Source organism: Haliaeetus albicilla, chromosome 9, assembly GCF_947461875.1.
Source record: "Haliaeetus albicilla chromosome 9, bHalAlb1.1, whole genome shotgun sequence".
Lineage (NCBI taxonomy): Eukaryota > Metazoa > Chordata > Aves > Accipitriformes > Accipitridae > Haliaeetus > Haliaeetus albicilla.
Window position 1 is genome coordinate 6627967 of NC_091491.1, and position 26591 is coordinate 6654557.

Below are 26591 nucleotides of genomic sequence, written 5' to 3' on the forward strand. Positions count from 1 at the left end.
AGCAGATCGTTCCTAGGACATCAGCTAAGCAGGATGGACATTAAGATATTCTCTCCATCCACAGAACTGGACTGGATGCAAAGTGCTGTAAGGGCAAGTGAGAGGAATGCGCCAACCAGATGACAGGTTTTTGTGCATTCAGGTAGGGAAATACTGAATAAATGGTGTGGAAGAGCTTCTGACAACTCCTGATGCAAAGCAGGCTGTCTTCTAGGAGGCTGGTCTCACAGCTATACTACTTACGCACAAGACTGGGATCTCTAGCTCATGTCTGAAGAATGATGTGGTTACTTCGCTCTCTCTCTCCCCCCCTCCAAATGTTCCTATTACAAGCAACAAGAAAAAGTTATTCTTGTTGAAATAACTAAAATATAAAGGAAAGTCATAGTAGTATTTGGCATTTTTAATTTAGGTTTGTTTTATTTAAGTTTAATGTTAATTCCATGCTGTGTTTCAGTAAGAACAATACAGATTCTGTATCTGTGGCTCCAGTCAGATATCCAGTAGTACAAATTAGCTTCAAGTTACACATACTGAACAAAAGAGGTTGAGCGAGCGAAGGGAGATGGGGAAAGGGGAGGGAGAAAGAAAAAATATTGAACACGCATGCAGGCTTATCAATGCCACCTTCAATGCTAACCTGCTTTGAGGAAAAGTAAAGAATAGGCAAGAATGAGCAGCCACGGATTGTTGAACTGTTACCAGCACCATGATTTTCAGCAACATTTCAGCAGTTTGGAAACTTTTGTTTTTATACAGTAAAACCACTACAATATGTCCCAATGCAACCTGTAACTTCAAGCTAAACACCCAATTAAGTTTAAACATTGGTATAAAATTCAGTTTAAACAGTTATAAAAAAAGAAAAATGCCACCACATGCGCACTACCTTGCCATAACAAACCTCTCCCCTACAAGTCTGAACGGCCTTCAGGTGTAACATCCACTTCTAATGGCAATCTCACCACATCTGGCAGGAGACAATACAGTAATGCTGAAAGAGCCTTTATGCAGTCCTGTTAGTGTCTTAAAGAACCTAAAAGCTGGCACCAGTAAAATCCACAGAAATTCACTCTTGCCTTTAAGAACTTTTAAACTGTGTAAAAAAAATAAAAATAAAGAAACCCAACAGGGCAGGAACCTAAATTCTGAGACCCAATGTAAAAGTCAGATTTGGTGGTTCTCAGAGTGACACTGAGGGTTTTTGTGGGGAAGGGGAAGGGTGGTCAGAGATGGGTTCTCTTGTTGGCCTTTGTGTCTCACTGGTTTTCATCTTCCACATCCTGCAGCGCTTCTTTATTCTGTTCTTCACCTATGAAAGTATTTAAAAGTAAGGAAGACGTTAACTTTTAAAAATGAGACCTGCAGAGTGGCTTAACAAGCATCTAGAGATTAATAGTTTCATGCAAGTACACACGCTCGCTCACACACTTGCATAAATGACACACACTCCTAACATAGCCAGTTCTCGAGTGAAGCATTTCCATGGAAATTAAGCCTTATAATCACCTCATCACACTCAATACAGAACTGTAGCACAGGCTATGAGAAGACATACTCTGTCGTAAGGACACACAACAAACCACCGTTTCTGAAAACTGAGACTGCGCATGTGATCAGTCCTGTTGCTCAAGTGATGAACAGCCAAGACAGAAGTCAGAGTGGCTGTAGATCAACATCCTTAAGTCAGAAAATACCTTTGCAAAAACCTCATTGCTACTCCAGAGAGCCTTAAGGACATCTATTCACTAGCTACAGAAATGAGACCAAAACAGTTTTCAGAAATTAAACTTTTTCTGCCCAAGTCTACTCAAGTCTCAACAACAGCAGAGTACTGCAGTCAGTTTTATAAAACAACACTGATGGTATGTATTACTAAAGGTAACAAAAGAAGCACAAAAAACCATCCCTACTTCAAGTCCAGCGTGACAAGAAGCCCTAGGCTTGAGGTTAAAGGAAAACATTTTGTGGAAATTAATTTCTCTTGAAAAATGGCCAGTTTAGACCTATTCAACCAGGCTGCCACATGCAGTGAAATGAAGTCTACCCATAAAGACTCTGGTAGTAAGTGTTTGGTTATACTTCAGTTGCCGCTGGGTGAGATGCATGCAATGCCTTCTGCACATCTTTGCCCAATTTCTGCTGCAACAGGAGAAAATTTAATGTACTTCAGCTAGTGCCATAACACATGCACGATTAAGTTAATTGATAAGAGAAACTGAAAAATGTTTTCTTTACAATTATCCTTAACCATGTGAGATGGTACTCTCTCTTAAGGGCAATAAACAGAATCTACCCATTCAAAAAATTAATTTGCAATAAAATCCAATCAAATGAGACTAATGACTTTCAGCATATAATCAGAATGCCTGCTCAGAGCATGTCCAGATTCCGAGTTATCACCAGGTACAATACAAGGTAGATTTTGGAAGAGGTGGCCTACGAACACAAGACATCTGACATTGAACAACAATAATATTTACATTTAAAATTACATAACAGATCATTTAAGACAGAAAAGCAGAGGCCCTAACCCAGAAAGATGATTAAAAAGATCTGAGCATGCTCTAGCCAACGCACTTAAGCAAATACTCCTGTAACAGGCGATTGTGAAAGTACTTTTCATGCCCAAATATTCTTAATATCCATCCAGGTATGCAGCTCAATTCCCAAACATGTAAGTTACTTTGGATCTTAGTCAAGCATATTGAACCTGGGTAGGGGTAACAGGTCACAAATTGGTAGAACATTGCTTAGCCCTGGAATGGAGTCAAAGATACAAGCAATTTATCAGCAGCAAGAGGTGACGGAGGCAAGCCACATTAGTGATCGGAAGAAAACTGACGCTGTAAAGTTCATTAAGCCATGACGAAGACTTACAAAGTAGAGTTTTTAGGAAATGAACAGTTGGACTTTCCTTTAGGAATCTATACAGCAGGAAAGAAGGGGAAAACAGGAATCATGAAGACGACATTACAAGCATGAAAATAAACTAAAACAACTTGTCTATGACATGGTTAAAAGATACAGTAAATGAGATGGAAAAGTGTAGCAGCTGAGTAACACCTGATTTTAGAAAGTCATTCCCTACAACCTACACACCTGAAATCAAAACAGGCAAAAGCTTAATGCAAAAGAACAAGCCTTTTTCAAGTCTCCCCCACCCCTTAGGAAACTCATAATTGTGATGATCTTTTCCAGTGCTACTATTAACTTTTACCAATCTTCAAAGGCTCTACCCATTTTGGAAATATAGAGTTCTGGAAGCAACAGTTTTAAAGGCACTCAGTCAGCCTATTAACATCACATGAAGAAATGAGAAAATTTAACTTTCCACCTATGTCTAAACATTACACATAAACACCGTATTTTTTGTGGACTTGAAGAACTGCACCACAAATTTTAGTAGTTCTGCAGTATTTTAAATTTTGTTATCATAATCTCTCACATGCATCATAAACAATAACTAGGATAAACTGAAATACTTCAGGAAGAACAAAAATATCTATTTTCTATGCTATAGAGCTAATTATGAAACCAATTTCAATCTAGATTATGCAAAAAGAAATATAAAGAACCTCCATGAATAATCCTGAACTTCTACAATATACGAGATACGTGAGACACAATAGTCAGCTCACATGCAAATAAAGATAGCTTTTGGAAGATGTTCTAATGCTATCTTGCAACAGCAATCCAGCCTTGTTACTTCACCAAAATGGCTTCCTCAGCATTCCCACAGAGCACCAGAATAATTAGCTCCATTAAAAAAAAATAAAAGGTCATATCTTAATTGTAGGAATTGGGAACATTTCTTTTTCCAATATCTAACCATGGCAAGGAAGGCAGCAAGGAAGGCATCTAATAACACCTACAGTATTCAGAGCAGAAGGCTGTACAGGATCCATCCAGGATATACATATATGCTTCTGTGCTATTAGATAATCTTACATCTTTTAAAGCAGGGTGTGGTCCCTTGCAAGAGACTTAAGCACTAGGACATAGGGTAACCTAGGATCCAAGACCCCACACATTTACAGTTCTCCCAGTTCTGTCAAAAGCCCAAAGAAATAGGGGTAAAGCGTGGCCTGCAACATTCAATACTCATGATCTATGCAAAGAGCTAGAAGCTATCAAGTAACAGTATTTCTTTAAAACAAACCCATCAATCCCACACAAAAACAGGTAGTCAGTAAAAAGTTAAAGATGCTGCAATTGCTTTCAAATGGACACTACACCAATAAAATACTCCAAAGTAAGACTCTACTGCTATCACCATACTTCAAGTAGCATCTTACAAAAAATTTAAGACACTCATTTATTTATCTGAAGTTAAGCAGCAATGTTGTTTCAAACCCCTGTGCATTTCCAAGTACCTAACATGCTTCAAACACGACTGACTTCCCCCCACTCCAAGTTAGAAGTAAAGAAAGTCAGGTCTTTCCACTTGTCTCTCCACGACATAATTTTTGCAGAAGAAAACACAAGTTTAGTCTTTCTAGATAGAGAACGTTTCATTCACTACCAATAATCAGTGAAACAGAAGGTGTAACTCAAAAAAAACTAAACAGAGGAAATTTATATTTAGCATTGTATGCAAAAGTGTAAGAGGAAAAAGTCCATTCAGTATGCCAAAAAACACTTCTAAAAATTTAAATAACTATCAGATGTTAGTAAACAGAAGCAATCAATGTCCCACCCTCTGGTACTGTCAGGGGATATATTCAATATTTGCTCTGGCAATAGCCCACTTCACGAGTTACAACCTAGCATTTTTGTGAGTATTAAAGTACTGCAAACATCTCAAATAGCAAATTAGATTTCCTCAAGCTTTTTTTTTTTTCCTGGTAGAAGTATTTTACAAAATCCCTTTTCCTTTTTCCTCTTCTCTTCATGCTCAATTCTTCCTAAGTAGAGTAAAAGATACAGAAGGTGCTGTAAGGTGAAATGATTAGTATGATGGCAGTAAATCTTCCACTAAAATGCCAACAGAAATGTTGATCAACCCCCCAAAAAAGGGGAACTAGGAACTATAGACCATTTGTGATACTTCTTCCTGCACTGTAAAGTCACATCTGGTTGGAATGACAACCATATATGAACATGAAAAGCCGTAAGAAAAAAAGCTGAATTAAATGAAGTCACTGCTTTTAAAACAATCACAGATGCCTAAACAGCCAGGAAGGGATTAAAAAAAAGTTACTGATTCCACACTTCCTTCCTTCAGGTGAGAGCTGAAAAGCTTCTCAAAAGAAGCTAGTGCCACCCCTATCAACTTATCCAGTATTAAGAAAAAACAGAAGTTCAGGAGGGTCAATTATTAGGAAAGACAGAAGTAAAACACCAAACTAACGTACATTTCCATGCTCTGGTTTCTGGGCAGAGCTCAGTGCAGAGCAGCGTTCTAGAGCACAATTTACTTACCATCACCCTGCATGTCTGAAGTCCATAGTGTCAGATTATCACGTAACAACTGCATGATAAGTGTAGAGTCCTTATAGCTTTCTTCACTCAGTGTATCCAGTTCTGCAATAGCATCATCGAAAGCTGCTTTTGCCAACCTATAAGCAAAGAACAAATCAGGTTTAACATATATTGCTAAACAGAATCCAGAAGCACACATGATAAACCTGTGCCTCAGAACACCTATCTTCTAGTTTGGCTACATGACATCCATAGCTTCTATAACAAATTTTTACGTTATTTAACAGTGTGTAGACGTTCATCCAAATAGCTCCCATCCAAAACCAGTACCTTTGTGTGCTTAAGAACCTTTTTACTCAAGAATATTGGTTTTATTAAACATTTCTACATCTTGTGGTACAAGTGATCAGGGTCTACTAAAAGCTTAAAAGGAAGCGTATTACATAGCCTGAAATGACAGGAATAGAAGACAGACAGTATTTGCTTCAATCATCACTTTTATGCTCATACAAGCTGGACCCCTACAGATAGATGAGCTATTGTCATTCTATACATGCTCACAGTTCACAGAAATTAGTAACATGATCCCTCTAACCTTGTATAATATCCAACAGCAAGAGGGGCAAGTTAAATCACCTCATACTTTTTGCAGGATAAGGGCATGCACAGAGTTAACAAGGCAAGCTGTTAAACTGCCATTAGTTGATCAATCCAAGGTTATCGCTATTCTGCTTCTCATGCACGATCTATTCCCAGATAAACAAATGGGTCTGGACTCGAGAGAAAATGGCAAAGTTGAAAACCTATCCAGTGAATTGACCTCAGAGCAAGTCATTTACTAGCAGGAAGAAAGCCAGCCCAGTGTTCCTCTTGAGGAAAAGCCATTACCCAAGTAGAAATCGCTTCTGGCTTGTTCGGTATTCACATGAAATTTCCCCATCTTCCCACTCACTACCTACCTGCAGGCACGATCAGGAGAATTAAGAATTTCATAGTAGAATACAGAGAAGTTGAGCGCAAGTCCTAAGCGGATAGGATGTGTTGGCGGGAGTTCTGTCATTGCAATATCACTAGCAGCTTTGTAAGCCACCAAGCTATTCTCTGCAGCCTCCTTCCTGTCATTTCCTGTGGCAAACTCAGCCAGATACCTATGGTAGTCCCCCTTCCTGAAAACAGAAACAGTAAGAAGTCAGTAGGCCTTATTTCCCCCCACCAGCCACTAAATTAACAGCACACACAAAGGACACCGCTGTTGAATTACTATCTAGACAACAGTGCATTAGTACTTGAGTGAATTTTAAACCATCAGGCAGGAAAAACAGTTTGGGTTCCCCTATTTTCTTGCAGCAGTACACAAAACCATAGTATTACCTTCTCCATTACCAAACTGTGTCTCTGCAACTGCACCTCATCTAAACTTAGGCAAGTTTTTGAAAGGATAGAGATAATTCAACTACAGGAGAAACCCCTCTGATCATTTCAAGATTTAAACTGTGCTTCAGAAAGTACAAAATATGTGTCAAACTAGTGACAACAGCAACATACTCCAAGACCAAATTTCATTTGATAATGCAATTTTGAAGTTCACACTACATGACAGTTACCAATCTACCTAGTTTTCTTCTCTTTATGAGTGTACAGCTCATACAAGAAAACACCAAAGCAGGGATGCGATTTCTACATTATTAGCTCAATCAACAAAAACGGTTGTTTCTTACATCCAAGAGCTGCACAACAGCTTATGTTAAGTTCTCATAACGGTATTCCAAACAACAGTTTCTATCCAAAACCACACAATCAGAACGCTAACACCTCAAAGGCTGCCAAAAAGGGCTATTGGTTAGGCATGACTGAACTGCCCTCTTTCTAGAAGTTACTGTGGTTGAGTAGGCAGAAAACACATGTATAGCTACTTTATTTCTGTCTCTAGTTCAGAGACAGTAAGAGGTCCTTGCCTCACAAGAAGATACTTACATTTTGTAATAGAAAACCTTGGACTCGCCAGTGTTAGCTGCTGGAATGAGGTGTTTGTCCAGTACATCCAGAATGTCACAACAGATTAACTTCAGTTCAGTCTCAACCTATTAAAAAAAAAAACAACAAAAAAACAAAATTAAAAGAGGAGGCAAGGTTAGCACATAAGACTAAGAGCTATTTCAAAAATATCCAAATATCAAACAGGCAACATCATAAAAATCCAAAGAAGGGGAGGGCAGAAGAAAAAAAATTCAGCTGCTCCACAGGTGCATTAAGCAAAACAGTTCTGCGTAATTAGCTGGCACACAAAACAGGCAAGGACTGATGTATGATGAAATGCGTAACTGAATAATGGAGTTATAAATTCCCTGGAAGACATCTTGCTAGACAGTTGCATTAAGTTTGTCTCGGGATATAATTCCTTATAGCAAGGCTTGCACAACTTTTAATTCCTTACTTTGATCCTGGAAGGCTGCCCTAAAAGTGGCAACGGTGAAGAGGACAATTTGAAGATAATACAAATCTGCTAAACTCCATTACACCCCAGAGTTAAATGGCACCTTCAGAACAAGTTTCTATTGACTACTTGGGAGACAAAGCTTTAACAGAAGAGCCTTAAGACACAAATCATGGAGTAACATAACAGAATAAAGGTGTGCCACACAAACAAAAAGGTCAGATACAAGAGGAAAACACACTCCAGAAGATACAGACTTCAGAAGCAGGCAAAAAAGGCAAAGCACAGCAACTCAGAGAAAAAGCAGAAATCATCAACACTAACAGCAAGATCTGTGGCCAAAGAAAACCAACAATATAAAGCCTTATTTAAAAACAGGTATTGGATTTTAATAGCTGAAGTTGAAAACATGGTCACATCACCTTCAATTTTTCTAATTTAGAATACAAAGCAAGGTCTATGAGGTTAGGTTTTACCACAAAGTTTCACATCTGAAAGCAAAGAAACTAAGCATACCCCAAAAAGCTAAAAACTGTCTTTTGACATCAACATTGCCAAAACCGGGATGCTCAGAGCATCCCATGTCATTCACAGTAGGAGTGGTTAGTTAAGTGCAGATAGCAACCTGTTGCTGCTCTTTCATGATTTCGCAGTAACTTTCATAGCTATAGCTGAAGACAACTCTGGCTCAAGCTACTTTTATGCACTATAAAGTAGAGGTTTTCAAGCAAAGGCATCAACATCAGTTACAAGAAACTACCAGAAACTGCATGTCTTGGATCACAAGAGCAGCCCCACTTAGTCCACTATCCCTTCCTATCCTCCCACCCACGCAGTTTTCTTTCCTTCTTTCTTTAAGCATTTTTCTTGCCATGCAATATTTTTATCACCACATAGCTCCCAAACTATTAGGGTTTGTAACCACAACATCTACCCTCAAAAGCTGTTAAAATTATAGATCCACAAATGTTCAACTGGCACATATATACACATACCGATTTGTACAAAATGACTTAACAGATTTGCAAAAGTTCCTTTAGAGAAATTAATCTAAAGCAAATTTCATGTACAAACCATGTCAGAATGCCCTAACATTGAGGAAGTTAGATGCTATACTTAAAGTTATGTGACAAATGCTTAAGGAAGTTGCTGAAATATGGTCACTTGAGAAGAGTCTACTTCATATATTCTTGGGCTACAAAAGCTATAAAACCTTTGGCCAGCAGTCAGTTCCTGCAAACTTCTTTCCTCTTGATCCTCTTTTTCAATGACTTCTTTTGCAGAGAGATCTTCAGCAAAACTGCAAAGAATTAAATCAGTTTCTAATCCTCTTCTGTTAAATAACCATACATGTACAAACTTCTATTTCATCTCATACAGACCTTTTTCAGCTTTGCTTAAAGGATCAGTCACACAAGTTATCAGAGATCAGTTGCTGTCCAGGGCAATGTAAATGTCCTGACCAAGCTTAGTTTAAAAAGATTTAATACAAATCAAGTTGATTAAGAACAAAACAAAAAAAACCACAACAAAACCCTACAAGATCTTTTACAAAAAGGATCTGTTCTAGACAGAGTGGCTCAATGAACTCTGCAAAGCAGCAGATGAGCACAAGAGCCCACACTAAGCCTGTTCAGAGCATTCGGAAAAGGTAGGTTTAGGGTCTATCACCATTCCACCTCCAAGTATGACATATGGCACTACAGGGTCTGACCAGCAAGGAAAGACTGCTCACCCCAGTGAGTGTGTAGAAGCCCCTGCAATCCATCCTGCCCCTCTTTAATTTAGTGGTAGTGCTGGCTTAATCAGATTCCAGACTGTGTTCTTAGCAGATACAAAAGCTTGTAAACCACCTGGTGATCTAAATAAGGAAACTTACCAGAAGCAACCAGGGGAAGGGTAGCCTGTACTAGTTCTTTGACCTGTTTTAATACATAGCCCCCAAAATAGCTGCATCTCACAACTGACATGCAACATGAAACTAGAACAGTAGGAAACAGTTGCTAAAGCCTGTAACCTACCTCCCTCCCACCCCTGCCAAAACAAACAGACAGACCACCCACATTTATGCCAATTCACAGCCTAACCTTTCTAAGAAGAGGGGAAGAAGAGAGCCTTGCAGCTGCCCCAGAATACAACCCAGGTTTTAAGTCAGAGCACCAGAAACACACATTCTCACATGCCACAAATACAGACCAGTAAGAGGAAGGTGAATACTTGCCCTATGCTATTAGGGAAGGGATTTAGTTTTACCGCAAGGAAGTGAACTGCATTATGTGCAGACATACACCACTTCATCCTCTCAAGGATGAAGAACGCAAGCCTCAGTGTGTTGTCATCTACAGAGATGCAGTCAGATGAGAAAGCCAGGGGCTCTACTTTTGTGTATCCAAATGGCCACAGGACCCAGAAAAGCAGCCTGTCTACAAAGGAAACAAGTAAGTGGCATTTTCCCCCATGGCTATGTATGTGTTTTGTTACATTTATCTTAAGTGGTTTGGGTAAAGGCACAGCCTGGCACCTTCCATCATCTCTCAGTATTGACTAGCTCGGACAAAACCAGCCCAGCCCTACTCTGACAACACCATCATCCCTCAAGTTCTGCCCCATTTCACACTGGCTAGTAGCTCAAACAAACTTCCAGTATTTTTTAAGAGCCATGTACTAAGTGACAGTAAATACTGATGTAGACCAAAACCATCAAATAATTACTTGCACACAAACTACACCTTCCATTTCAACTCAAGCAGCACTCTATAGCCAAGCAAGGTAACACCTGGTTCTGGTGGTAGGAGAGGGATGTGTTTTTCTAGAGATGCTGGTTCTTTCCAACTCCCCAGTGCTTTAAACTTGGCCTGTCAGTCCCCACACAAGTGTTCTGTTTGCTTCCCCCCCCCCCTCCCTTCTTCAGAGCCTTTCAAGCCTGGGAAGGGTCTCCCAACAACACTGAACTTACTCTGAAAAAAATGCTACAAGAGTGCCTATTTGTTGACAAAGCATAATAACCAAAAATCTGCTGAGCCTGCACTGGACTTTATCCCTTCAGAGAAGCACTGAGCATGACAACAGGGCAGTTGTGCTACTGCTCCAGCAGCAACAGCGAGAAGCATCATCCAAACCTTTGCAGTGTGTTCTTCAGGCCCTTACTGCCCCCATGCCATCTAGCCAAACCCATTAACAATCTCCTTATAGCAGATGCTAATTCACAGTAAGTCTCCCAGCATCTACAAACAGGACCTGGTCTTCAGCTACGGATGATACATACAAACCTCTTGGAAAATTCAGCCTAGAATTGAGTAGACACAGCTAGTCTTTCTCCAGTATGGAACTACATTACAGTTATCCACAGCACTCTTCCACCTAAAGCAACTGTGATAGCTATTCCCTTTAAGGATTCAACAGCTGAAGATACTGCTGGCATGGCACTGCACTTCATCTGGCACTCTCTCTCAATAGATACTTCAAGGAGTACATACATAGATTTCTTGCACAGCAGTCTGTTCTGCATGATACTTGCTCTCTTTTTGTAAAAGAGAGATGCAGAACAACACCTTTTTTACAGTCCTTTCAAAAACAAGAAAATAGTCTTTTCACTATTAAAGGACCTTTGGCAGAAGATAGTAACCACCCACAAAACGCTGGCAAAAGAACCTGGAAGCAGACAGTGTAAGACAAATATAAACAATCATCAGATAGCTATTGTCTTATTTTATATGTTCTGTTAGAAACATTTTAGACACCCATCAAGAAATGGTATTTGGGACTGTATGTAACTGGCAGAGCCTCATCCCCTCAGCATGCCAGCATAAAATTAGAAACTCACAACTTTAACAATTCCGTGGAGCAACAGAAACCCTGTGAGTCAACAGAAAGTAGTCCAGAGCCATTCCTGAGAAAAGATTTCCAAGCCAACTTCATTTCCATTGGTGGTATATGAATCGGTGCCAGGTGATGTAACAGACCCCACTGTTTCTCTGGAAGTGAAGAGCTGAACCATGTGGAGGCACTTGTCCTCAAATAATGGAGATTAAGTCTCTGCAGAAATGTGTGGGATTTAAACAGTATGGGAGCATGCCTGCTCTGTGCTAAACCATCGTTTAAGGAAGGGAGAAGGGGGGGAACAACAGCTCACTCTTCTAATAGCTTAAGGTTTCATTAGCTCTTACTGATGAAAGTCAAAGCTTGCTCCAAGTTCTCCATTTTAGGTAAAGTTGCACAGACTGACTAGACTCAGCATGAAGTTATGTGGATCAATTTTTCCCCTCTCAAGAGAGAGAAAATAACAAAGCCCTAGAGGTCACTACAAATACAAGTTTCACAGTTGAGATGACCATGACATCTTAGCATCCCCCATTCCCAGGAACATGGAGCACTTCATCCCAAATTGACTGCTTTAACTGCTATCAGTGTAACTGACCAGCTTAGGGACAAAGAAAGAAAAATAAAAATCTACATTTTAAGAACTAGATGCTGTCAAAGAAGCCATACTCTGTCAGCACTAATTTCAACACAGGCATAGCTGTCTGAGCTAATAATAGGTCTGCCAGTTCAATTGTACAAGACTAACTAGGCAACTATTCACTATTACCCAACTGCTAAGCACTTAGTTTACAGGAACTCCTGCCAAGTTTTCATCTGGGAGAAAAAGTAACAAAACAAGGCCAACATACATGAAATGCAACTACCACAGTGATAAAAGACAAGGTAAAGGAGTTAAATAAAACGGCCATTTGGCTTTACACTGCCTGCTTTTATGCCAAAACCAACTCTGAACATCCTTCCCCACTAGCATTTCAATTAACAGTGTTAATATTTTGAACTCTGTAGGACAGAGTACTGCAACAGCACCAAGTGTCAGCCTGTATGATCCTAAGCAACTTTTATCAGAAGTAGAAACTTAACAGCCAGACACCTCCTTTGACATGGCTACTTTTCCAATAAAAAGGTGCCTGGGCTAAGTCAGGTTGGAGTGGAAAGAACAAGGCCTCCTGAGCATATACAGCCTCACACTTGATTAAGTAGGGAAGAAGCAAAGTGCCAGCACAGTTCAAATGCTTAGCTGATATGCAGATGCACTGAAGGAAAAGTCCTCCCTTTCTCCTTTGAGTCTACTGCCCTTTTGAGTGTTTACACAAGAACACCCAACCTCTCCCCTTCACTAAGTGTATTTATTCTTCAGACAAGGAACAAACTTCATCCTTTCAAGACTGTCACTTTATTACAGGTCACCACACTGCAGGCAATCTAGAATACCAGGGCAGCTTACGGCAAGGGTAACAAAACTGGACCTTAACTAAATGACATTATGGCATAACACCAACTACATCTTACCATTTGCCGATATTCCCGAATCATTTTTAATTTATCTTCTCCACCTTTGTTTTCTTCTTTCTGTTCAATGCTGCTGATTATTCTCCAGGAAGCTCTTCTGGCTCCAATCACGTTTTTATATGCAACAGAAAGCAGGTTTCTTTCTTCCACTGTCAACTCCACATCCATTCCAGCCACTTTCTTCATTGATTCAACCATTTCTAGGAGGAAAAGGTCAGACAATTATTCTCACAGCTAAAGCATCTTTCAAACCATTCAACAGAAGTTGTATGATAATGATAGCTTATGAAAATAGGCTCCCTCCTCCTTTCATACACAGTTATTCCTCACTTTTATACCGAGTGTTCCAAACAAATATACGAGCATCTACAGAAAGAAGTATCTGATATTCTTTTAAATGCATCTGACAAGGGTCCCAAAAAATTCTTTAAAAGATAACTGGTTTTTTGTTGTGGGTTTTTTTTTTTTTTGGTTTTGTTTTAAGAGACAGACAAAAAGGATATAGCATTAGCAGCAAGCACATTTTTCACAGTGGATAATAGTTATCAGTACAATCCCACAGGAATGCGTGTTCTTCAAAGTGCTTCAGAAAAGGCAGTGAATAGTGAGAAAAGCATGAGCAAGTGTAATCTGGCTTTCGGCACAGGAAGGATAAACTGAAGAATTACAGAATGCTCCACTGATTTGTCAACTGGAATACAGTGTAACATGGCAATTAACAAAAAAAAATCCAGATTTGAATAGATATAGAGAAGTATGAGTACTGTTATTAGGGAAGCAAGTCAAAATTCCAAGAGGAAACCACCAAAAGAAAAATTAGGTGCTTGGAGAAGTAACAGAAAAGTCATCCTGAGGATACCCAGAGCAACCATATCTACCCATGCCAAGCAGCTATTTACACTGAAAAGTAACACACAAAATACAAACTGATATTTATAGTTTAAACCTTTCAAAAAGGACTTGACACCTGAGGTTCAAATAATTATTACTAAATATAGCTTTCCTACACTCAAGTGGAACAAAAGCTTGAGCTACTTAAGGAAGGTTATAATCCTTTCATTACCTAACCACATTATGATTGCTTGTGACATATTAGAAAAATAAAAGCCAAAAACATTAAATATATACTAATTGAGAGCCTAGTACGGGACATCCAGGAGTTGGGTTTTGTCCTGCCACACAGTGCTTCAGTTCATTTACTATTTACCTTCCACCTTCCAGAACCAGTGGGAATCCCACAGACAGAAAACAAGACTAATAATGAATGAGACAAAGCCCCAACTACCCCATCTACTCAACAGGACAACTGTTTCATAGCTATATCTACAGGTAGAGGGACACTAGAATGACATCCTTAGCTTCTGCCAAAAGCACGATGATGTTATTAGGCTACGCTTCCCCCAATACGATGCCTTACTGTTCCGTGGCCTATTTACCTTGCCCACACATCATCCCTCCCCCATTATTTTACCTCCTTATGTTCTGCTGTGTCATGGCAGCACAAGCAATGGGAAACTAACAAAGCTTAACTGTCAATCTTTTCCTCTGGCACAAAAAAATCACAATCTTAACAGGCATAAGCTATTTGAGCAATGGAAACTGTAAGCTCAATCTTTTTCCCTGGCAGGAACAACGTCATCAGTCTCCAACAGGTCTCCACATGTGTAGGACAAAATTGTATAGGGGCTTATTCTTACCAGAAGTGGAAAAAAAATCCCCACCTCTACCAGTAGGTTTTGCTTCTCCGAATCACAGAAAGTAACAAAAAAATCCACCAAGGATTTGATAAAACTTTTACATACATACATTTAATATTAACACAAGCATGCAGTCTTGTAATTTAAGCTAGCTAAGTTAGAGGCAATGTGATATAGTTACAATATGCAATTTAAATAATGCAAGCACTATGACTTATTTCCTGAAGGACGACCCTACCATCTATACAAAGAATTTATTTCAAAGCTGTAAATTTTTTAAATTATGCGAGTTAAGTCATCTCGTATTTTGAAGTTTCTTAAAACAGCTGAGCTACGCCAAAGATAATGGGCCTAACTGTATTAATTTTTGTGAACAAAGATGACAAATGGGAATTAAGACTTGCAGTCTCCGCAATTTGGGTACCTGTGCCAAGCTCCAGCAAGAAACACAGGGCTTGTCTTTAAGCTTAATGTCTAACTGCCTTCAAACAAGAGGAGTAATTGAAACTGCACCACACCTGCAGTTTAAGAAACTAACCTGTATTTGTGAATGCATAGCCCTCCCTTCAACCATTAGTTGTTGAATTTCATGAGCTGAAGATATATCCTCTATGTAAATACAAATAATTTAAGTGTAGAAAAAGGAGGGGTTAGTCATGTCATACTATTCATCTATGATACTCATTCCGAGGCATCCTCCATCACTCTGAAGATCTTTGGTCTGACCCAGTATGACCATTATGCTTTAATCAAACATGCACGGTTTCAGATGTGTGGCAAGCTTAACTAACCAAGACCATATTAATTTTGTCCTGTTAGATCTTCTCTGAAGTTATGAAAGCCAGAGAAAATCAAACAACACTAATACCTTCTCTGGAACTGGCAGGTTTCTGAAGTACACCATGTCTTTTTCAATTACACTTGCAACCTTGTGCACCCCACAGGTAGTCTCTAACCATCGTAAAGCAACACACATTACAGAAAATCTAGCTTTTCTTTAAAACAGTTTATGTTCTTCTGTGCTTTACCAATTGGGATTAACTACAGAGCACTTCAGCCATACTATGGTATGTACTACAACACTTCTATAGAAAACCTGCTTCTTGATGAAGTAAAAAAACCTATTCACTCTTATCTCTTGTATAATAAACAATGATACACATGTAATAATTACTCCAGAAGTGTAGAGGTTGAGAAACACATACAGTAACAGTTTCCAAGATATTCTGGCCTGTATCAGGAAATTCTAACAACTGGGGGGAAAAAAATGGGGAAGCTTATCAACTACATTACAGGTTTCCTTCACAATCTCTTCCCTAGACGCAGATTTGTCTAACATGGAAATTTAAAGGAAAAAAACTGTACACAAGACTTGCTGTTCCCTGTAAATGAGTATCTGATTCTCAGAACACACTCAAACATATAATTACAAATTTAATCAATTGCTTAGCTTCTGCAGGATTTTATCCATTGCTAGCCTAAACATCTACAAGTCCTTGAAACAGAGGTCCAAAATCTCTCTGCACTGGAGGATAAACCACATTTAAGCTGAGCAACAGCTTTTATGGAGGCATACCCAAGACCCAGTCCTACCAAGAAGCACAGCCTCTGCCACTACATATTCGCCCTGTTGCATCTCTTCAGTCTTCTGCAAAGGTCATTAACTATCATCTTGTAGAACCACCATAACCATGGAAAAAATGGTGCCAAAAGAAAACAGTCAACTTTTCAGAACCAGTACCAGAAAACAGGCCTTGTCACCACAAGATTTTTACAACCACGTGTTGTTAGTAAGCCAAATAGACTTTTTGCCAAGTGATAGCCATCAAGAGTAAGACGCTGCGGGGTGCAGAGGAGCACCTGAGGTTTTCTTCCATTTGTGCTGAAGCACAAAACCCTCAAGCTTCACCAACTCTTCATACTAGGTACATAGCCTCTCAATACACTGATAAAGGAACTGAAAGGTCTTCTCTTCAGAATCTTAATCCTGTTACTAGTTAAATACACAACGACACATTAGGATCCCACCCATAAACAAGTATCTTACCCGAAAAGATTTATCAGCCTTTCTACAAAATTGTTGGAGAAAAAGGTTTCTAATTTAGTGAAGAGCCCAATTTTACTTACAACACAAAAATCTGGGCTGGTATTTCAACAAGACAATATGATTATTATGTATATACCTTGGTCTTCTTCCACAGTAAAGCCATAAGCCAGCCCTGAAAGTTTAAGCCTGATGAATAATCTTAAGAACTCAGGCAACACAAAAGCAGGACAACAGCTTACCTGTATCTTCTCCAATAGAAAACTAATTCTATAAAAAAATAAAGCCATCTATGCCTGCCAACAGAACAAATATTTTATACTCTAAGTGCAGCTTTACCTATCTGGAAGATTCCACAAGGAGGTGAAAAGCTCAGAGACCATTCAGGACAATACCAGTCCAAGATTACATTTCAGTAAGAAGGATTACTGCAATAATGACAACTCATTGCATACACAATCCGGAGATGCTTACACTGCATTATGGAAAAAGTAGTGTTATGCAGATTCAAAAAGACAGACTGTAGTTTAAGTGGTTAAGTTCCAGCCTCTCAGTTGATTGTGGCTGTTACCTTATTATGCTACTGTCAGATCATGCCACCACCAGAACAGGAAATCCCAAAAGTGTAAAATGTGGAAGAATAGGGAATATTCTGGAGAATGACATGCTTGCCCTAGATTTATATCCTTCCCCAAGCATTTGCTGTTCGTCATTATAAGAAATAGCACAATAAATAGACATTTGGTCTGATCAGGTTTGTATATTCTTACAGAAAAAAGGTATTTAACTGAGACTCAAAACAACTGCCTAAGATACTACAAAACTGCAATAATGCCATTTTTTTACGTTCCTACATTCTACTACTATGATTAAGATGCTTGGCTCCTCATCGCAAACATTGCTGACTCACCTCCAGCCACTGCAAAGTAACAGTAGGGACACACATGCATAGCTTGCAATGCAAAAAGGGTTTGCATAGTGGCTGCCACTACACTGACTGCTACCTACAAAAGAGTTTTAAAACAGCCTGGTATGTGGCTTAGGATTGGGTTTTGTTTTCATGTGAAAGGCAAAAGATTATGCCTTACTCTAAGCTAAAAAGTAATCGGGAAGTTTGTAAGTGTTGAGAAGCATATGTTTAATAACCATATACTAGAGGCCAACCCACAGAATTTGTACAAAGGACACAGTTGATAAGGAAACTTATTAGGCCACAAAATAATGAATGCCTCTCTACCAGATAAAGATGAGAAACTTTTAAGTATTTGTTGCTTCTCAAACTCTAGAAATCCAAGCAACTTGGGGGAACTGGAACATCCCTATGTAAGGAAATATGGACACAGGTGATGTACACCGAATTTATTGGAAAGACTAAAAACTTTCACAATATAGGATACAAAACTTAAACAGCAGACCATACCAAAGAACTAGCACTATGTATCAAACATCAGTATCTGACAGTCCTATCAAAGTTTGTGCTTCTAACAGAAACCACTTGGCCTAAACAAGGGCTGATGCACTAAAGAGGAGAGCCTGTTGGGCCAAAACTACAGTATTTGCAACCTCTAGTTCAGGTATCACAGTGCTTAAGTCTCTCACTAACCAGGGTGTCTGATTTTTTGTTTGTTTTATGAAGCATCTAGTTACATAGCATACAATGGGGCGCTCCTAATCTGCTTTTCAACAATACACAGAATCTACTTCAACCTTAATGCTGAAATAACTATCCCTTGCCACCACACACACTGGTTCAACATTACCACAGGAAAAACAAGAGCTAGAAAATCTACTAGTGGTGTGCTTAACTTCCAAAATAGGAACTACTTAAGCGAGAAAGCTTGTTAAAATAACAGAAAAGAGCTTGTTGAATAAAGGTGGGATGGGGATGACTTGATGGTCATCATACTGAAGGCTCAAATCAAAATGAACCTTAGGAAAACCCAGGTGGCATTCTTAAATACTAGGAAGTTAATAGTAGCAGAAGCACAGCACTTAGAAAATTGAAGTTGTGTTTTAAGTTTAATCCTTTCTGTTCCCCTTCTCCAAGAGGAATAAACCAGACCAAGATTTCCAAGCTTCTAAGCTGCTGCTCACTATTTCAACATTTCAGGAGCTAAAAGCTGCCAACGAGCATCCAGTGTGATGGGAGGATGTGATGAATACAGCAGAAAAAACAAGTCTTCCCACATGTGTTCACCATAGAAGATTGTGCACCATAACCAGTATTCAGAGAAGACTCAGTACAATACTAGTCTTGTACTTGTTCATTCTTGGAATGAACAAAAGATGATCAGTAGCAAGTCACAAGAACTCAAAGTATCTGATCCTAAACTGCTGTGTATAACCTCTCAGTTAAGACTTTAGTAGTAGCAGCAGCAGCAAACATGAAGCAGCCAACACTATGTCAATTTTCAAGAAGGGTTCCAGCAGACACTCAAGAGGAACTACAGACCCATTAACGTAACACTTACAAGGGGTCAAGTTAACAGAGATTACACAAAAAAAACTGAATGAGTGGGTATATGCATAAACACTATATTGTAGAGCATGGCCTTCTGTAAACGCAAGTAATACCTCACAAATCTACTGTGATGCTTTCAATGAGTCAAGCATATGGACAAGGAAGACATGATTGATATAGTCTACCTGGATTTCCCAAAGGCATTTGACAAAGTCCCTCACCCAAGGTTCTTTAAGGAACTCAACTGCCATGGGATAGGAAGGAAAGTCCTCACATGGATAAACACTTGGCTGAAAGACAGGAAACAGGGTATGAATATAAGACTCAAGTGTTCAGAACGGAGAAGGATCACCAGTAGAATCACACAGTGATCTGTGCTGGGAAGCATGCTAACATTTGTAAGCTATCCACAAAAATGGAAGCAAATAGTAAGTACTAACTTAGTAGCAGCAAACTGCTAAGAACAAACAAAAGAGCGAGCTGAAGAAATAGGGGCAAGTGTATTTTCTTCATTGTGAAGAGTGTAACTGTGAAGATTAACGCCCATAGATTGCATTTTCCCTAGAACTGCAGGCCTCCACCTGCCATCAGTGGGCACCATCCTATTCACTACAATGATTGGCTCCAAATTCAAGCCAAGAGAAGGTAGGGCTCATCTTTTCATCCATTAGGAACTCTTCTTCTGAAGAGACTATTACATTGCCCACATCAAGTTTTTCTGTTCTCTTAAGAAATCCTGCATTTGACAAGTAAGACTTAAGAGATGGCTAAACCAGTCCAGCAGCTTGCGGGGAGGTAGGCAGGTGGCTTTCCCCTCTGTACCTATCAATTCCATCATGTCAGCTCAACACTTCTTTGACCTCTCAACTGGCTGATTCAGGTCACCAGCTCAGAAAACAACTGCTCAGAAAAAAAATAATCTTGCTTATAATTTAGAGAACTGAACTGGCTCTAAGGGTAAGACTAGAACCCAAGTAAACCTGAGAAATAGCCTGGGAAGAGAGGACATCCCTCTTTCCACAGGGAGTTGTCAGATTAGTTCACCCCACTTCGCAGCACAGCACCTTTAGTTTCTAAAAGCATAAAATGAACACAACATTTACCCTTACACACTACAAAAGTTTCCATTATTTTTCTTCAAGGTCTTCATATGCTTGAAGCACCCTGAGTAGATTATTACAGGCAATTAAAAGCAGGGTGCAACTACTGAGGTACTAAAAATTGACAATCCTATCTTAAGCTCCCTATCTAGAGCATACCATGCTTACCACAATGTACAATTTTCATACAAACGAGCATAAAAGAACCTAACAACTATATTCCCAGAAGTCAAGACAACCAACAGGCAGAGGGCAAAAAAAATACCAAAGAATATCCATCCCACACAGTAGCTTAGACTATGATTTTGTGGAGAAAGCAGCAGGTTATACTGCTATTCCTTGTGTAAGGTTTTAACGGCTAGTGCAGCCAAGACACTTCCAACACCTGATTGCATGACTCTGCAATATACAGTCCTACAAAGCATACTTGTACCTTTATGCACAAGTACATATTTATATTCAGAGAAATAGATGGGTTAAAACCAGATTATCCAAGCAACAGTTGTATTTTCTGCATAATCAATCCTATGGACTATCACAAGTCTTTCTTGTAACAAGAACATGATTTTTAAGTCATCGCTATCATCTCTTCAAACTGTGAACATATGCTTTTCTAAATAAAAGAGGGTTTCTCCAGTATTTTTAACAAAAGTTTTAGTTTGAAAGCAAACCTAGGCAAATCTAAAGACCGAGCCTCATCATCCATTTCTCCACTTGACTGCGATCCGCTACTAAGTAATCTTCTAATACAAGTACTCAAGTGTAACACACACCAACTCAGCTTCCGGACTCCTTGCAGAGAACCAAACCATCTAACTATAGAGGTTTGTCGCCTTTGCTTGCTCTCGGTACCTCAGGAGATTCAAGGAGGCCATTATAGAAAAAGGCCCTCTCTCACACAAGTCCTCATGATCAGAAGTCATTTTTTATGGCCCAGTATGTGAACAATTATCACTTAAAAAAATTAACAATCTAATTCCTCCAACATTGTCTTGGCCATACTCTATCTACCTCAGATTCCTACATTTCTTAAGGATACACTGAGATTTTTTTCTGCCTTTTAGCACTTTCACATCTACCCAATTCAGAGACAAAGAGAGCAGTCATACCACATCACTAGAACAGTAAGACCTTTGACAGACAGGTATAAGTACTAACCATTAATGTGCGGGGGAAGGAAAAAACAAACAAACTTAAGTGTGCTTGACATTTGCTTGAAAGAGACAGGTCCTCTGCAAACTAAAATTAATATGCAACTTAAATTCTAATTTGTGACAGTTTATTGATTGATTCTTCACTAAGCTATAAGTTCAAGACCTGTTACTATGAGAGAAATTTTTCTAAAACAGGTTCAAATCTTGAACTGAGTCCACTGCTGCACACCTTACTGCCTTCATAATAAAGGCACATTTCCCTGATAGACAACCTATAAAAACATAGGAGTCAGCTGTTAGCTTGCTGTATTAGGAATCAGGAGAGCTGTAAAATAGGGGTTTTTTTCCTTCTTAACCTGTACCTTGACCTATTATCTGGTTTTGGGGGGAACACCCCCCCACCACCACCTATTTCACCTCACCTCAGTTACACCATATGTAAATTTGAAGCCATATACTTCAAGACCCGTAGTACAAAACTGCTGTTTAGAGTTTAAGTATCTGCTTGTAGTCTACCTTGTGTCATAGCATGCTTCTCACCTGATTAAAAGAAGGATGTTACCTAGCTTCCACAATGAAGAATTGGTTTCAACATTCAGCAGCAGTCTACAGGAATGCAGATGCACACATTCTCTTAATACACAGAACTCACATATTAGTAAGGTAATTTCACAAACCACCACAATGTTACCTACTCCAATTGTTTTAAAAAAAGACAATTTATATTTATATATTATTCTGTTAATAATAGTCTTTGAAGAAACAGCAGTAAGTGAGATCTCTCAAGAAGCTTCCTGTATTATAAGTAAGCTTCCTGGCATTTTGTGATTTGTCATGACATGCCTAAGCAGATCTGAGAAGATAGTCAGACATCCAAATCTCTTAATATCTCTACAGATCAGAGCTTAAGTGCTACTTACACCGCAGAAGTACCTAGAAAGTTGTCCCCTTAATCTGGGCCAATATACTGAGGACAATACAGATACAGGCCTAGATTTCCAACAATTCACAAGTACAGCTTCCAAGACTTCATAAATTCTGTAAGTGGGTCAGGTAAGTAACACCAAAGAAGCTACAGTTAGATGCCCACCATAAGTGCTGCTATAAATGCCATGAAACATACATAAAAAAAACAACCTACCACACACCACTCTCTTAAAGTCTCAAGGAGAAAGAAGATGGGACACATCTTAACGCTATCCTAGCACTAAACATAAAAAAATTGTCATTCCACACGCATTTTCAAGTTACTCAAGAGATTTGTATTCCAACGTATTTGTAGGCAGTACTTACCATTGCACCATTTTGTGTGCCAATTAATAACTGTGACCTTATGCTCATGTATCTCAAAGATCAAACTGAAGAGAAAATTAAGAATAACTTACACTTTCACCATACTGCTCCCCAAAGAATTTTGTTCACAGAATTATTTAGCAGTCTCAGCTATGATCTTGGCAGAATCACAGTTTTTCACATAACCAAGAACAAATTATGCCAAAAATTTTAATTGTTTCAGCTAAACTAGAATACAGAATTCGATGCTAAAACAGTATCTACAGTACATATTCTTCCAGGCCATGGACACAAGATCCATGAAGATGCATTTAGAACAGCTAGCAGAACTAGAGGGTGCACCTTAAATTTGTTTACCCAACTTGATTCCAACAAACTTTGGAAGTCTGAAAAACACAGCACTGATTTAAACATGACAACTTTAAGTTCAGCGCTCTCTCCTAAACGGTAACAGTCTCATTACCATTCAGAAGCGATACAGCATAAGAAGTCCTCTAAATTTTGATGTAGCCAGCTTGTTTTGCAAACATTCATGATGCTGGTAGGAAAAAAAGGTCCATCGAGGGAAACACTGCGCCAAGGCAATCCCTGCTAATAAATTTTTATTAGTTGACAGGAAGTCTGATTGTTTTGCATTGCAGATCTCTACAATGGGGTAGAATCTGATTACTTTATAATGAACTGATTTACCGATGACTTAAGAATAACACCAGAAAGACAGTCATGCCTCAAAAGCTCCCAAAGATGATGAATCCTCCAGGATGTTGGCCAAACGTCCAACTTGCATTTCCACTCAAACCAAAGCCAACACTTTCAGTTGCACTGACTCATCCATTTCAGGTGGAGAACGCTTTCCTCCCTACTCACCAAACCAACACCAGGAATGCTGCTGGAATTTGGTCGGGGGAAGGAAACGCATCTTCCCATCTCACATACTTTAGGGTAGGCAATCAGACACTGAAAAAAAACCCCAAACCCCCAGCAGAATTTGCACGCTTACTGTGGAATATGGAATTGGATGCTTCCCTGTGCCCAAGTCAATTAACTTGTACCCCAACATCTGGTTTTCTGGGGGCCATTTTTTCTCTAAGTCCTTACAGTTATTGTGGAGGCTGACTGCTCTCATTTAGTGGAATTCTTAGTTCTACCTTATTTCCCTACTGGAACTGTCAAAGAAGGGAGTCTTACTTAGGCCTTCTTTTTTTTATTATAGTTTCTATTTTCCTTCCCAGAACATGCATTTTTCAGCTGCTTTGCAACAGTGCTATCAGAAGCCTTCTAAGCACAACTCAGTAAAAATACGTCATTTGGCAAGAACCTGGTCATGTTGTCTAGGAAAATTATGAACAGAAAGTATCTGGAGTGTCCTTCTACTTCTAAATGAAGTGTAACTGCATTCACACTTTTTACACACAAGGGTATTTATTTCACTTTAAATGAATAAATATAAGGTCTTAGGACAAAAGTAACAGTCCCAGAAGACTAACATCATTGAGAAAATTAAAGGCCCTTTCTATTATATGCAAGGGAAACATGTTTAAAGAAACAGTGGCAGGACAGACATTTTGGGGGCAAGAGACACCATCCAGGGTTGCCAGTTCCTCCCCTCTACCACTTTTTCCCCAGATATGAAACAATCAGGCATAGCACACAAACTTACAGGAGAAAAAGAATGAAAAGACAACGCTGGAAAAGTAAAATGATCCGTAATAATTTCTACCACATAATGAAAGCATATGCATTTTCTTTAGGCAATGAATTATCATGTACTCGATCCCCCCAGGGGGAGAGCTCGCTCGCTCTGGGTTTGCCAGGGGCAGCAGTATCTCCAACCGAAGGCAAAGGAAGAGAAAGAAAAGCGCTAGCCCCCTCCGCCGGGACCCAATACGGCGAGCAAGCCTCTCCCCAGCATCGCCTCCCGAGGGGCCGAGAGAGCCGGGCACCCACCTTCCGGAGAGCACGGCACTGGGCGTTGTCTGCGGCGAGCCGACCTCAGCCCCACACCGCCGAGCTCGGCGAGGCCCGGCCCGAAGGTAAGCAAGGCCCGGGCCGAACAGAACCACCTCAAGCCGCGCCGGTCAGCGGTAGGATGAGGGGTAGTGGGGTCTCTTTGTCGGGCCCCCCGAGGCGGGGGCGGCTCCCCTGCCCCCCCCGGGACTCGCCCTTCGCGGCCGCCATTTTATTCCCGGCTTCTGCCGCCACCGCCCCCCGAACCGGGCCCCGCCCAGGCCCAAGCCACCCACTCGTTCAGGCCCCCCATCCCCAGCTCCACCAGCCCCTCGGGGCGCTCCCAGTCGCCATTTTGTCTGTGCCCCCCTCCTCCACCCTTGCCCCCCCTCCCCGCCCAGCCGCCATTTTGTGGCCGCTCCCTCCCTCCCTCTCCCCTTGGCCTTGCACGGCCTTCCCAGCCAGCGCTCACCATCGTAGCGCTCAGCCTGCTCAGCCAACTTGGCCTGATAGACGAGGTCCTCCCGATCGTCCATGTCCTGCAGGCGGGGCGGCGTCGGGGACTGCACGGGGCGGATGGAAGCCGATGGGGTCTGGGGGGCTCAGCAGCTACCAGCTCGCTGCTCTCCGGGCAAATATGGCGGCAGCACCTCCTCCCGCTGCATCCGGGCACTTCCGCAAGTGCGCGCATGCGCCCTGCGGCCTCCCATGGCAACGGCGGCTCCTTGGCAACGGGCGAGTAGGCGGGGGCCGGACACCGCGGCGGCGGCGGCGGCGGCGGCGTGAGGCGGGCGGCAGCCCGGGGGTGGCGGGGCCGCCCGCTCCCCCGCCCGGTTGTGGCGGGTCGGCAAGCGAGAGGGCGCCGCTGTTTCTTAGGGAGGCTGGAGGGGGCGAAGCGCGGGGCCGCCGCTGGCGGGGTGGGGCCGGGCCGGGCGGCGGGCGGCCGCCGGGGCTGGTGGCGGGGGGCCGTGCCTCGCGTGAGGGCGGGCCGCCGGCCAGGGGGTGCTCGGGGGGAACGGCGTTTCCCTCGACGCGCCTCTTTCTCTCAGGGAGCGCGTATCTGCTGCCCTCAAACGCTGACGATACTATTTGAGTACGTCTCTGTGTGGTTTTGTACAAATCACCGGGCACGCTCCGCAGGTACATGATGGTGAATCTAGAAATGGGTGAAAGGCAGAAGGTCCGATTTGGCAGGTTTCTGCAATCTCTCCAGGGTGTTTACTCGAGCGAAGTATCACCTCCAATGCTATGTCTGACGCAGGACATGATAATTTCACAGCTTTAAGAGCTTAGAAGAACTAAACCTAAAATTGAATGTTTCACAAGTTCCTCACAGAGTACTTCAGAAAAAATGAAGTGTACACTTAAATAATTGAGATAATGCCTCAATTTCCGAAAACAGAATGGTTTGAGAAAACTAAAAGGGATTATGCTTGGCTGGCATAAATTGAATCTTTAAAGATGTGCTCACGGTAGCTGTGAATGAAGTCTTGCATCTCTCTTTTTCCAGCGTCTCCTAGGATGAGCAGGCTGAAGACAGCCTTCCTGAGGTGTAGAAGTGCACAAAGACCTTCGCAGTTCTTGACACACAGCAGAGATTGAGCAGGCCCTGGCACCTCTTGGACACAGTGTCAGGTATCCTTCTATTTACTCTATTGTATTGTCCCCACTGAAATGGGCTCCTGATGTGTGACTGAGGGCACACA

At 40.8% G+C, this 26591-nt stretch overlaps 1 protein-coding gene across 2 annotated transcripts; it reads right to left on the bottom strand.

Moving 5' to 3' along the window:
• Positions 1-393: 393 nt before the first annotated feature.
• YWHAE (tyrosine 3-monooxygenase/tryptophan 5-monooxygenase activation protein epsilon) lies at positions 394-25593 on the bottom strand. 2 transcript variants are annotated; one of them, XM_069791299.1, is made up of 7 exons: positions 25358-25593; positions 13190-13389; positions 7399-7505; positions 6384-6590; positions 5425-5561; positions 2881-2927; positions 394-1312 (listed from the first exon to the last, which is right to left on the bottom strand). In XM_069791299.1, the coding sequence occupies exons 1-6, from the start codon at positions 25419-25421 to the stop codon at positions 2920-2922; spliced, it is 723 nt and encodes a 240-aa protein (XP_069647400.1). In that variant the 5' UTR covers positions 25422-25593; the 3' UTR covers positions 394-1312; positions 2881-2919. The 2 variants fall into 2 exon arrangements, with proteins under 2 accessions (XP_069647400.1, XP_069647399.1); XM_069791298.1 differs by lacking the exon at positions 2881-2927.
• Between the last annotated feature and the right edge of the window lie 998 nt (positions 25594-26591).